Below are 12,809 nucleotides of genomic sequence, written 5' to 3' on the forward strand. Positions count from 1 at the left end.
TCAGTTACTAACTCATAAATATAAACAGCTTGTGTGTTTTCCTTTGCAAAACAAGCCACTGCTGGATGTGAGATGGCTGAAAATTAAGCGTTTTGTGTTCCAAAAATGTTTTATGGACTTTCTTCAACGAAAAGCACGTGGACACACGCATTAATCTCAATAAGATGCTTCCTCACAGGATAAAAGTGATTACTAAGAGCAACTTTGAACTGATTTGCAGTGACCATATAAGGCTACATAAAGCTAAATGCCCTCTAACCGTAGCAGCTTCAAACAGAAAAAACACATTTATTTAATGTTCTATTTTAATACCTCTGGTTTTCTGTGTTTGTCTGTTTTATTAAAGGCTAAAAAATAAATAAAAAATAAATAACATTGTTCTTCCTACATTATGCATGTGAAAATATCTATACTGTAGCTTTAAAGGAATACTAAGTCATAATTCCTAAATTTGTTTAGATATTTTCATGTATAGCTGTGCATCAAAGTCATGTGCTGTTTAGATTTACAAGCCCCAGTTCTTACAATTATCTCCTCCTTAGTTTCCTTTGGACACAGGAAAAGGCGCCTCACTTTTAGGACACCAGCAAAGTACGTCAACCTAAGAAAAGCATTCCAAGAGCAAACATGCTTTGTGTCTTGGTCAGTCTGGGTTATTCAGAGGGTTTGTTATCTTGGGTCTCCTTCATGCATTCATTCACACCACCCCTCTGCTCCCACACACAAGACCCAACTTTTTTCAGCCTTCTGATATCACTGGATACACAAGATGTCAAACCCACACAGGATTACGCAGAATTCTGTGACATGTACTGTGAGTATGCATAAGCAGAAGGATATACATAAACATACGCTGGATACAGTATTTGCACATACATCACACACACAAACAGAAAAACAGACACACTCAAGCATGTACACAAATTTGAATGTCTTGAACTGACGAGGAATGTTGAAATTCAGCCAGAAATCAGACAGCTGTGTCTCCCGGAATCAGAGATTTTAATAGGCTGGCCGTAACAAGGACTTGACCTTTAACCCAGGGTCTTTCAGCGCTGTAGTTCCTCACTCTGCCCCTTGTTCTGGCTTAATGATAAAAAGGCATTCCATCTATCCCCTGCTCATTCTTGGATTTCACTTTTGTTTTCATGAAAACGTGACACTGGAAGGCATGTGATATACTTGTGATTATGTAAACTCTTGTAGTTAAGATACCAAGCAAAACGACACCTAAAAAGCGGTATGATTTTAAGTCTAAAACAAGCCATAATAGTTACAGTTTAATAATTTGTTACTCTACAAATTCAGTGGACAAGACCTTCCATAGATCAGGCTCCATACAACCATTTTTCAACCAGATGTGCCAGGTCTTCTACTGCATAAAGAAGTATTGGAGACAAATTGCGCTCACTGGCGCAGACTGACTCAGACTGCTTGCAGTGCGTTGGCAATCTGTCTGCATTTATAAACTAGACAGTGAGTATTTGCAAACTTTTTCTGAGTGATTGTAGTCTGTCTGAGTCAGACTGCAGTTGTTTGGAGACAGGTTACCCAGGAGGTGACCTGTGCAATCAAAAGTGGTCACCCAGAGGTTGAGGATGTTGCACAGCCAGTCTCTGAGCAACCAGTTGGTCACAGCAACTGCTTGCAATTGGTTGTTAAATGCAATGCAATACAATGAAATCACTGGGAAAAACATGGCTTTTATTAGTCATAAGGAGGTTGCTGACTTAGGTTTGCCAATAGAAAACTTAGCCCATGACAGTAGGCTTTGGCCAACCGAGAACGTGTTGACCACAGATGCTTTGTGACTGTTTGCTGAATTTTTACTTTACTCTATAGTACATATTAAATATTTGCATGTACATATATGTATATACTACTTACAGTATATATAGTGTCAAACAGACTTAGCAAACATTACCAAATGATAGAATGGTGGGCATTTTTGGTGTTCGAGTGCTCTCTAATAGTATTTTAAATTTACTGCAACAAATTCTATGGAATGAAAGATACTTAATATCTTGTGGTAAATGTAGCTCAGGCATATGGTTTGCTGTCCATTAGCCACTACGTAGGTTTGCAGTTTGATCCTATGGCTACTTCCATGTAGGTGCTGCAGTTTATAAAACAATGCTTGTCCTGACTATGGATTTGTACTTTCAAGAGATAAGCAGAAGAACATATAAAGCTACCCCGAGCACAGGTGACAAGTTCGTAGCACCTGTTATTAGCTGAGCAGGGAGAAAAGAAGAGATAAATTAAATGCGTGCGTTCAAATTATTATTATTATTATTATTATTTTACACAGGCAAGGGAGCAGGTCAACCACATAAACCGGTCTGAAAGCTGATCCCCACAGTCTAAGCATGTCCTCTGTGCTGAGGTCTCTTTCTGCCAGGATCACTGGCGCGCACACACACACACACACACACACACACACACACACACACACACACACACACACACACACACACACACACACACAAACGCACACACAAATACGTCCATGCACAGAGTCACATTCCTCTGCAGGCTCTGCGAGGGGCAGGCGCAGAGTGTGCTGGAAGCTTGGAACTGCTCTTCAGAGTGCGCGTCTCCCTCCCTCCCTCTCCCTCTCTCACTCTCTACCCCCAGTCGTTAAGTTTGCGAGCAGAGGAGGAAAGAACGGCAGAGAGACCAGGGGAGGTCTGACGACACTATCCCAGCATACCCAGCACCTACTTTAAATGCACACTCTGATAAACGCAGGCAGGCTCTGATTTACTGGAGGAACACCAAGAAATATAGCCAAGCTGTCACACTCCAAGACATGTGTGCAACTTTCCCTGCCAGGACAAAAGCTTAAGAGGAGGTTTGGAAACATATATGTGTGTCCCGTCCATGGCAAAAAAGTCTGCATGAACTCTGACTGCTGGAGGTCCAACTTAAGGATGGAGGATACATGTTTCAGGCTAACGTTTTCTGATTCAGCACTTAAGAGAACATCTAGTAAAGCATAGAAGGAGAAACAAGAGACACAAGAAATTTAATCACCCTCAACAGCGCTTCCAGGCTGATATGATGCTGTGGTACCACTACAGTCGTCACCTGCTGTCGCTGGCGGCGCTTCTGGTGATTGTGAGCTGCGGAGGAGGTGAGCAGCGGAGAGGGACGGACGGCAGCAGCAGTAGCAGTAATGGAGGGAGTACTACTAGTAGTAGCAGCAGCAGCAGTAGTAATTCCAATAACAGACGTTTTCATAAGATCCAGCATGGCCAGTGCACCTACACCTTCATCCTACCTGAGGGAGAGGGAGCTGGAGGAGGCTCCTGCAAGGAAGCGAAGGCCAGTAGCTCGCAGTACAACGCCAACTCTCTCCAGAGGGACGCTCCACCACCTGAGCCAGACTTTCCCAGCCAGAAGATCCAGCAGCTGGAGAACGTTATGGAGAATTACACCCAGTGGCTACAGAAGGTAAGGAGGAACTTTATGTGGAGCATCAGGTGCTAGATCTCTCTTTTCATTTAAACATGATCTTGGCTTAATGATAAGCTGAAATAAGAACGCAGTGGAATTTTCCTGTTTTAATCAGAACCACGCTGAAAATCTTAGAATTGCATCTGCATGAGTTTTTTCTTTTGAAGTGGCTGCTGTGTGCTATTTGTTGAGATATTTGTGTCTGCTTGGGTGTGTGGTCTGTTTGTAGCTTCACTAGATACCTTGTTTTGGTTTGTGGACAAGGCTGTCAGACTAAAACCATGCAGTGTTTGCTGTTTTCATGTAGTCGACACGTAGTTTGTCAAAGTGCTTGTCTGTAGGAGAGTTTATGTGCCTTGGAAAAGTGCAGCTTTCTTTTACCCATACCCCCCCCCCAAAGGGTGATGCTGTGTGGCCACTTTCAAAATAAAATTCCAGAGATTACCACACAAAACACTGACAACATCAAAAATGTTAAAAATGCACGGCTGTCAACTGGTTGACTTACACCTCATAACTCCTTCAGTTGTTGAGAAAGCAGCCTGGTCTCATAGTGGCATTAATCTTCTTTGCTTCTGAGTTGACAAACAGACTTTTATTAGTTAACAAAATATGTGTTTTTGATAACACACAAAAGAGGACAGACTGGAGTATTTGGTTACGTAACTGTGTACTGCGTCTCTGTCTAATACATCTCTGTTTTCCTGACGTCTTCCTACTTTTCTCTGTGTTAACCGCAAAATTCCACAGATGCTCATACAGCAAAGGTAGCTATATGTCAGTCACCCTCTGCTCTCCAGTGGGCTGTCTCTTTAATGGCAGGAAGTCAGAGGGAGCCCCAAGAGACTCAAAGAGGAGGAAAAGACATGGAAGGAGAATGCTCTCTTTATTTTTGTTCAAGTGTGAGTTTAGCCTGAAAATCCAGATTCATATAAAAGAAGTTTTATGTGAATATTTTTATTGGAAGAATTTATTGGTTAAATAACTCCTAAATTAAATCCTTTTAATGGGAATTTGAAGATCTGTGAGGTGTTTTGTTCAAATATGTTAATAAGATGCGAATTCTGAAGCCATATCTGATACTGCTTGGCAGGCACTCTGCTTTTTCAGGCTTTGAGGCTTTGTGTCTCCGAAAAGCCCAAGACCGTCTCTCTGAAATGAATACACGATTCAAACAAACAAACTTTCAGTTTTGGCATCACAGGATCTCGTGCTCCTGCTCTTTCTACAGTGTTGTTGCTCCCAAATAAGATTAGCATGTCCAGTCTGCCATCAACACCTAAAAGCTGATGGCTTATTTTATTTTCCGCAGTTTGTAAGTCAAACACGCGCACAGCTAACAACTGATGGATTTCATGGATCACAGTGTAACGGGGAATTTATCAAGCTGAATTTCACCGATTAATCTGTTTGTATGCAATGAACATGTCCTTCGAAAGCTCTCAGAGCTACGCTGCGTCTGCTTTTCGTTTTCTCAGAGAAAGTAATTTTCACTCCACGAGTTGGAGGAAATAGTCATTTCTCATCAATTAACCAGGTAGTGGCAGCGGTCTGCTAGAGCGAGATGTTGACTGAGTTCGTAATTAAGGGAGGTAGTGTTGGGGGCTACTCCACCCTCCAGCAAATTCAGAATATCTTACGAAACTACAGAACTTAGAAATGCGTCTCAAACCAACTTGGGTATAGCACAAGAGGATTTTGTCGCTACTACTGACTTTATCTACATTTAGCATTCTGTGTGTCACAGTTGTTTATGTAGAGTCACCATTAAAGGGAGGAAAAATGAGAAAAGACTTTTAGTAGTCAAACGTCTGAAAACTTGTGTATGTGTTTCTGTCTGTGTCTTAAGTGCAGAGAAAGGCCATGGTTTATAATAATACCAGCTCTATCTTTGCTCAGTGAACCTCATCCGTCTATGACAGTACAAGGGACCCTGTGAAAACACAACGGCAGCATTCGTGCACTGAAGGTTTGACTAATGGGACCTCTAGAATAACTTTCTCCTCAGATGTAAGGAAGAGAGCACCACTACTGCCATTGTGCTTCTCTCCTGACACCTAGGAGTTTATCGTGCAGGACCAAAGACAATCTTATCATGAATTTTCTGATGTATCTTCTAAATACTGTAAATTTAAATACAAAAGCAGAAAAAACAAGTATCAGAAATAAAGAGGAATTAGCTCTTGGTCATTTCATAAGGGAAGTTTAAACACACAGTGGTAATTCACGCTAATTGCACTACATGGGGGGGAGAACATCAGGATGCAGTTAACATTTTTCATTGGACAGAAGATTAAGCGTCTCAGTCGGTCTATCTATCTTAATCACGCCGGTCTTTTTACTGCTTGTCTAAAAGAAAGCTCGCCCTGATGTTGCTCCAACCAGCCCTGATGAAAGAGACGGACAGAGAAGATTATTATAGATAGCAACCCTGTGCCTGTGCTTTCAGTCCAGTGTGGGGGGTAGACAGTTAAGAGTGATGTAGCAAACAGCTGTTGGGGAAGTGTTTTAAGCCTGAGATCTTACCTTTGTCAACCCAGGGTAAAGTATATGGACCCGGATAACATTCCTAACCAGTCAAAGGTGGCTCGTGTTTGCTCAAGGATTACTTCTTTTTCCTGTCTGCAAGGTGAAGAGCCATGGATAAGCTTTCTTACCAGAATTTCACAGAATTATAAAAGGAACACACGGGCAGAAAACCCCCACAAAAAACAAGAAATGGAGAGAAAATAAAAGACAACAGGTAGGTGACTGTGTTTGGTATGCAAATGTGTTTTTATTTTTGACACTTATCTATAATACTTTTATTTTCTGTTCTTACCAAATATATTGTCCACAGTGATATTAATTATTCACTGATTTGTACTTTAATGGGGTTTATATTGGGCAATAGCTGAAAATGAAAAAAAAAAATAGAGAAGAAACACCCTTCAGTGATGTTACAAGTGTTGATGTTGCATAGTCTGTCCACCTGAGGGCGCTCTGCAACTTGTTGGCAACAGGTGTTTGCCAACAAGGAAGAACCAAACAAGTATAGATCAAAATCCTTTATCAGACAGGCTGTAAAACTGGGACAGTACATCAGACATTTCACAGGATTCAATTCCCACAATGCACCTGCTGCAGCAACTCACCTATCTGTTACAAACCAGCCAATCTTAGTACAACACAGAGTGATACAGAATACTGAAGCTAACAAAATGCTAAAATACATACTCAATATGCAGCAGGAAGGTAAAGTACGAGTTTTTTTCGAATTTTCTCCATATCTCATAAACAGGTGTTTTTGCTATTAGTTAGTTCCTTGCTAGAATGCAATACGGTTACAGCTTAGAAGAGATTTTGTTATCTTATGCTGGCAAGTCAGCTTTATTTAATATTATTATTTATTTATTTATTTATTTATTTATTTCAAACATATGTCACCATATGTCACGTCAAAGTGCATAAAAAAATCGTCCATTTTCAATCCAAATCCAGTGTATGCCTGTAAAATTCCACAATTAAACTTTGAATATATATAAATCTCAACCACAGTGTCTCACAAACATCAAACATAATCATTTAGCATCAAACAGCAGCAAGCTAACGTTTCCATTTCTGAAGCTTTTATAACATAAACTGTCTGGTCAATGCAGCAAACCTTATTTTTGAAATACCTAAGTATGAGTTGATCTTCTTGGGATTTAAAATATCTCGTGCTTATAACTTTGTGCAATTTAGGGCACAAAAAGGATTCCCAGTGTCATCTCGCCATAAGGTCTCCTACCGTTTATGTACATATACAGGCCATAATGTTCTAAAAACCTCCTATTAAAATGTTTTCTTCAAGCAGGCTGTCCCAAAATCTTAATGCTATCAGAACAACAGGACAATTTCACCTCGACTAAATGTTAGCAGCCGTCATGGAATAAAGAAGCCAGAAGATTGCAAATGTAACCAGGAGCCAGATTTAAATATGCACTCATTGCATAAAATGAGTTTTGTTGGTGGTGGAAACATTTTTAAAAGCTACATTTTATCAGCATCTACTTTTAAATTGTGTTTGGAGTCCCCCCCCCCCCCCCCTTTTTTTGGGTTGTTCGATAGAGTGTGGATACAGGCAAGTTTTCATAACTGATATACAAACTGAAATGACCAAAAATATTGACTGAGCTAATAAGATTTTGATGTTCGACAATTTCCAATATTTAGTGTTGCGACATACTTAGATCAATACCAAAACTCAGCTTTATTGACATGTTAAAAGATGAAACTGGTGTTTTTTAGTGCACTTTAACAACAGATGGTGTTCTTTGGTGCACTGAAGTGTAATAAGATCTTCTCATTTCCCCCTCTTGTGGAAACTGCAGAAAGTTTCTGGAGAAGCCTTTGCCAAACTAAGCTGTTGAACATGGAGGGGAAATGACCATCCTGGGTGTCTTATCCCTGTGAAATTCCCATCTTTCTGCCTCTTGACGAACTTGACTGCGTTGCATAAACAGTGCTTTAGAGGATATACCAACATGTGGGCAGCAGCTTGTTTCCCTTCCATATTGGGAGTTCATTTGAGAAAGAGTGAATATGTTTCTCTACTTAATGCTGTCAGAAGGCCACACAGTGTGCCTGGGGATCCAAGGGGAAACCTATCTATTTTAGTAGTGACTTCCTCTATAAGAGTTTATTTTTCACTCGTAATGTTGTCCAAAGCTAACAATCGGATGATACATAAAGACGGGCAAATGCTCCAAGGAATAAAAAGTCTTGTCCTTCTGGACCTCTAAACTTGCAAAAAGGAAACCATAGAAATTACAGAAGGGCGCTCCAATAACAGCTTCCAGAAGGGTTTTCTTGGTTGCACTTGTGCTTTGACTGTAAGTGAAAAGGAAAGAGAACTTTCTGCTTCTGCGTGTCGTGGGAGCAGGGAAAAACATTACAACAATGCCGCAGTATTTCCACACGGACATGAAAATGGGGTTCAACACTGTTAATGTTTCTGATTTTCAGGGAAAGGGGGCATTTAGCGGTTTTGTCATGCTCAATAAGCCGTACCGCTTTGTTTTCAGACTCACCCGTTTTTTCCAGAGGTCGTATTTCAATTAACCGGTGGCTGCGAACATGATGGCAGCTTTGATACTGGCCAGGCAGGTATTGTACACCTATGTCTCTTTAAAGTCACATGAATGAAGCAGTACATTTCTAGGTAATGTGACAGTCCATTTTGAATTTGTCTAGTTTCCTTTAGTGCAGCGATACAAAGTTACCATTTGGTTTCTTTTTCCATCATTCATTTTAGTGAATTACTCTCAGGTGGGTACTTTATTGAGGATTTATTTTGCTTTAATTACAAGGTTATACATTTGGCTAAATGCTTGCAGGATTTATGACATCCCCACTGAAAACACTGTAGCTATAGCTTGTAGCTTGGCACCCATTCGTGCATCTGTAAAATAAATTGAGAGTTTCCTCTTATAGGCTCATGTTTCCGTGCACTCTCACTCTTCTAATGGTGCTAATTTTTCTTCATTTGGTCGTTAGAGGTATTACGAATGTAGGTACTCTTGTGATTTGGCCACTTGGACACAGTGAAAAAAGTCACGCACATATGCTATACCGTATTATTACTTTTAATCATCATTAAAAAAAATTTGGAGGTAGTCTGAAGTCTAGCCCCAGGCCATCTGATTGATGAGAGGTTGTATTCAGATTCCTTTTAGCTCTAATCTGGTCACCACCAACTTCAGAGGGACATATCTGACTTTTCAGCTGCTAAACACTCCATTATGTTCACCTTTGCTAACTTTGCAAGTCTGCTTTTTAGTTGACATTAAGAACAAAGCGGTTTAACTAGAGCTTTTTTTTTTTTACTTAAACAGCAGTTTGCCAGGACCAGAAGAGTCATAAGAGAAACAAACCAAACAATGAAGTCAGAAGCAATTCCAGCACTGAGACTTTGAAATAGCCTCCAACTCCAACTTTGTTTAGCTGACTCTCTGGACGCCTTTTAGTCAAGGAGGCCTTTTGTTGAGATTCTTATGGATAGTACCTGTTTTTAGTTAGCTGTTTTCCTTAATTCCTATATTTTATTTTTTGGATTGCTTTGTGAAGATATATCTGTAAAAAGCACTTTAGAAATAAACTTTACTTCCTTACTTATTTATATCTCAATATTTGTAAAAGCTCTGGGAAATTATTTAGAGTTAATAACACCAAGTCATCCATTCATCCACCCGTTCAACTTAGGGTGAAAGGTGCTGGAGCCTATCCCAGCTGTCATGGGGCAAGATATGGGGTAGGTTGACAGACCATCACAGAGCCATTGTTTATACAGCAATACAGATTATATCAGCTTTAAGGTAAGTGTATGTGTATAGGTTTTATTCTAGTGTGGTATTTAAATATTTTCTTATAAAATTGTTGAAATAAGAGGTTTTTTGGTTTTTTGCCTCCCAACAGAACAACCATACATAATATTATTCTGGGCAGACAAGTGAAAGCCATTAGTACTAGAGTGGAAGTTGTTGTCAGAAGAGTTGCCAAAAGCAAAAAGGTTCTTGTCTGCATCTTTGCCACTGCTAAGGTTGAGTGATTATGAGCCAAATATGAGATAATAACAACTTAGATAGAGTGGAACATTAGACATTATGGTCGATGTAAGTGCACGGTTAGTAATGTAATGTGCTGTTATTTTAGCCTGCAGCAAATCACGAGTGTGTTTAAGCTTACTTCAGTCGCAGAGCTGCCTGTTATCTTTTTTTGTATTTTTGTTTTATAATGACTCTTGATAAACAGAGCAGATGATAGATAATATTACTCACCCATATCTGCTATTTGTTTTCCTCCAGACTTCGGTTCATGCAGGTCGTACGCTGTAAATCAAAGTTTGATTAAGGTCAAAGGAACTGATATGGCATTAAAAACAAAGCTCTGTTTGGATATTTGATATTTGAGCTGTTTGCAGAGAATACCCCAAGACGTCTAACTCGGTTTGAATTTGCAGTAATCTGTCAGATGTTCTCTTTTTTTTTCCCAACTGGTTTGTTTCCAGGAAAAGATAACTGATAAAATATCAATTTCTTGTATTGCTGATTCTGGCAATGTGCCGCAGAATGAAAAATAAGGATACGCTGTGAATTTGAATGCTCTCGCTACATGCTTCAGTTTGTGTTCATCCAATTTGGAAGTTCACTCTAAGTTGTGTTGTTTGATCTTCGTTTATGATAATTTTCAATCCCGTAGATATTTCTGTGAAGTGGAGGAAAAATTCCTGAAGCCGCCTTAGATGCTGCCTTTGAGGCCGGCTCTCCCTCCAGTGTCTCTTTGACTCTCCCTGACAGATGTTGCATTCTGAGTGGATGTCTTTGTTTGTCAACGCTGGGGAGCCTTCCAGAGGTTCCAGAGGGCAGCGCCGTTTCACCCTGCTTGGAGTTAGCCTTGCAGATTGTGTGTTTCTCGGATTCTAAAGCAAAGAAACACAAGAATCAAGGTCAGATGCTCCAAAATGAGGAGAAAAGGCCGTAGAGTGAGGCCAAGTTGTAGAAAACTGTTGACAGGAAGCGCATAACGGTGAAAAGAAGACAGAAGAAGATTGGGACAGACTCAGAATAGTAGGAAAGAAAACATAAACAGCTTCATTCCCTTGCACTGTGGCCTACATAGATCTTCAAATGAGTAATGGTTGTCTCCATTGTTTTTGTTGCGTTCTTATGGTGGTAGGATGTGAGCCACTTGTTCTTAAGCCCTTCGTGTCACATCTGAGCATTACTTCACGTATTTATTTAATCGTTTATTGTCTTGTGGTGCGAGTGAGGGAGGCGAGCTGCTCTGTGAGTATTGTGCAACGTATTGAATTACATCTTCAGACCCACACATCTTGATGGAATTCAGTCTGGAGCAATTCAGAAGGGCAGGCTGTTTATAACCTGCCTCTGTTTTCTTTGGGCGCTTTGGGCACATGAAGTGAGTCGGGTCTCGGTTTATCGCTTTAAGTGCTGTGATTGGTGTGACACTTCGTTCAGCCTGCTAGTGGCAATACGCACATGCACGAAAAGATATAGACGCACATGCAGACACATTTGCACCCACAAATCTTAATATTTGCTTTGAAAGCAAAGACACTCGTAACCCTGTACAGAGTTGTGTTTGCGTTAGCGGGGACCTGAGCCAGACTTCTCATATTTCACAGAATACCACAGCTGGAGCTGGCACACTCACTGCAGACATGTAGAGGAAAGTCAGTAAAGTGGGTTACCCTGTGACATTTCTTATGTTCCCTGCTGTTAAACAATAACACCCTCAAAACATCGTACAGTGCAACTCAAGAGTCCTCATAAAATCAATGACTCCGTCGACTGTTTCAGTATGTTTTTTTTTCTTTGGTCGTTTTAGCTGTTTGTACTTTCGGTCACGCTGCTATCAGAGCTGTCGATTAGCTGATAAGGAACACCTGCTGCACGACAGAATTTGGTGATGAATTGCACCAAGTATGCAATTCACACGCCTAAAACGCATAATTCGTTTGTTTTTAAAACACAATCTAAGTATTCAATCAAGTACGGTAACAAGAGGCTCTAACGAATAATCTTTTAGGCAAGCAAGCTGTGTATTGGATTTTTTCTTTCTAGTAAAGGCTCTAAAAAGTTCAACATTACATATAAGCAGATACTGATTTAGATTTTCATTAGAACTTGCTTTGTTGCATTACACCAAACTATAGCTAATCACTCTCCCACCAAAAAAACCCACCCAAATTGACATGGAAATAGCTCTTTTATATAATTCATAAATTCACTTTAAATGATAAATGTTGTAAAAATCAGTCTATACTTAATTTATCTAGTCCTACATATTTTTTTCTCTGTGCTCACAATGCAAAACCCATACAAACATGTTGATACATATACTCACTGGCCACTTCTTCAGTTACACCTTTGCGAGTTGGACCCTTTTTTGTCTGCAGATTTGTGGGCTGCTGCTGCAAATCTCATTTTCCACAACAACCCAAAGATCTGGTTGCCGTGGAAGCTATTTGAGAGCTGTGAACTCATTGTTATGTTCCAGAAAGCAGTTTGAGATCATTTCAGCTTTTGTGACATGGAGATTTATACTGGTGGATGGAGCCATCAGAAGATGAGAACGCTGTGGTCATAAAGGGATGGACAAGGTCAGCGACAGTACTCAGATAGGCTGTGGCATTTAAAAGATGCTCAGCTGGTACTAAGAACCTCAAAGTGTATCCCCCACAACATTACACAACCAGCAGCACGCCTGTATCACTGATATAATACAGGATGAATCCATGCTTTCATGTTGTTTACACCAAATTCTGACCTTTATAGAAATCTGGACCTTCATTTAGGACTGTTTATTAT

At 40.2% G+C, this 12,809-nt stretch overlaps 1 protein-coding gene across 1 annotated transcript in view; it reads left to right on the plus strand.

Moving 5' to 3' along the window:
* The first annotated feature begins 2,526 nt into the window (after positions 1-2,526).
* The window catches only part of angpt1 (angiopoietin 1), a 59,167-nt gene continuing 48,884 nt past the window's right edge, over positions 2,527-12,809 (plus strand). The window contains exon 1 of the mRNA XM_080296398.1: positions 2,527-3,456. Coding sequence (XP_080152524.1) covers positions 3,061-3,456 — 396 coding nt within the window. The 5' untranslated portion in view covers positions 2,527-3,060. The remainder of the gene's footprint in view (positions 3,457-12,809) is intronic.

This window comes from Astatotilapia calliptera, chromosome 22 (genome assembly GCF_964374335.1).
Source record: "Astatotilapia calliptera chromosome 22, fAstCal68.1, whole genome shotgun sequence".
Classification (NCBI taxonomy): domain Eukaryota; kingdom Metazoa; phylum Chordata; class Actinopteri; order Cichliformes; family Cichlidae; genus Astatotilapia; species Astatotilapia calliptera.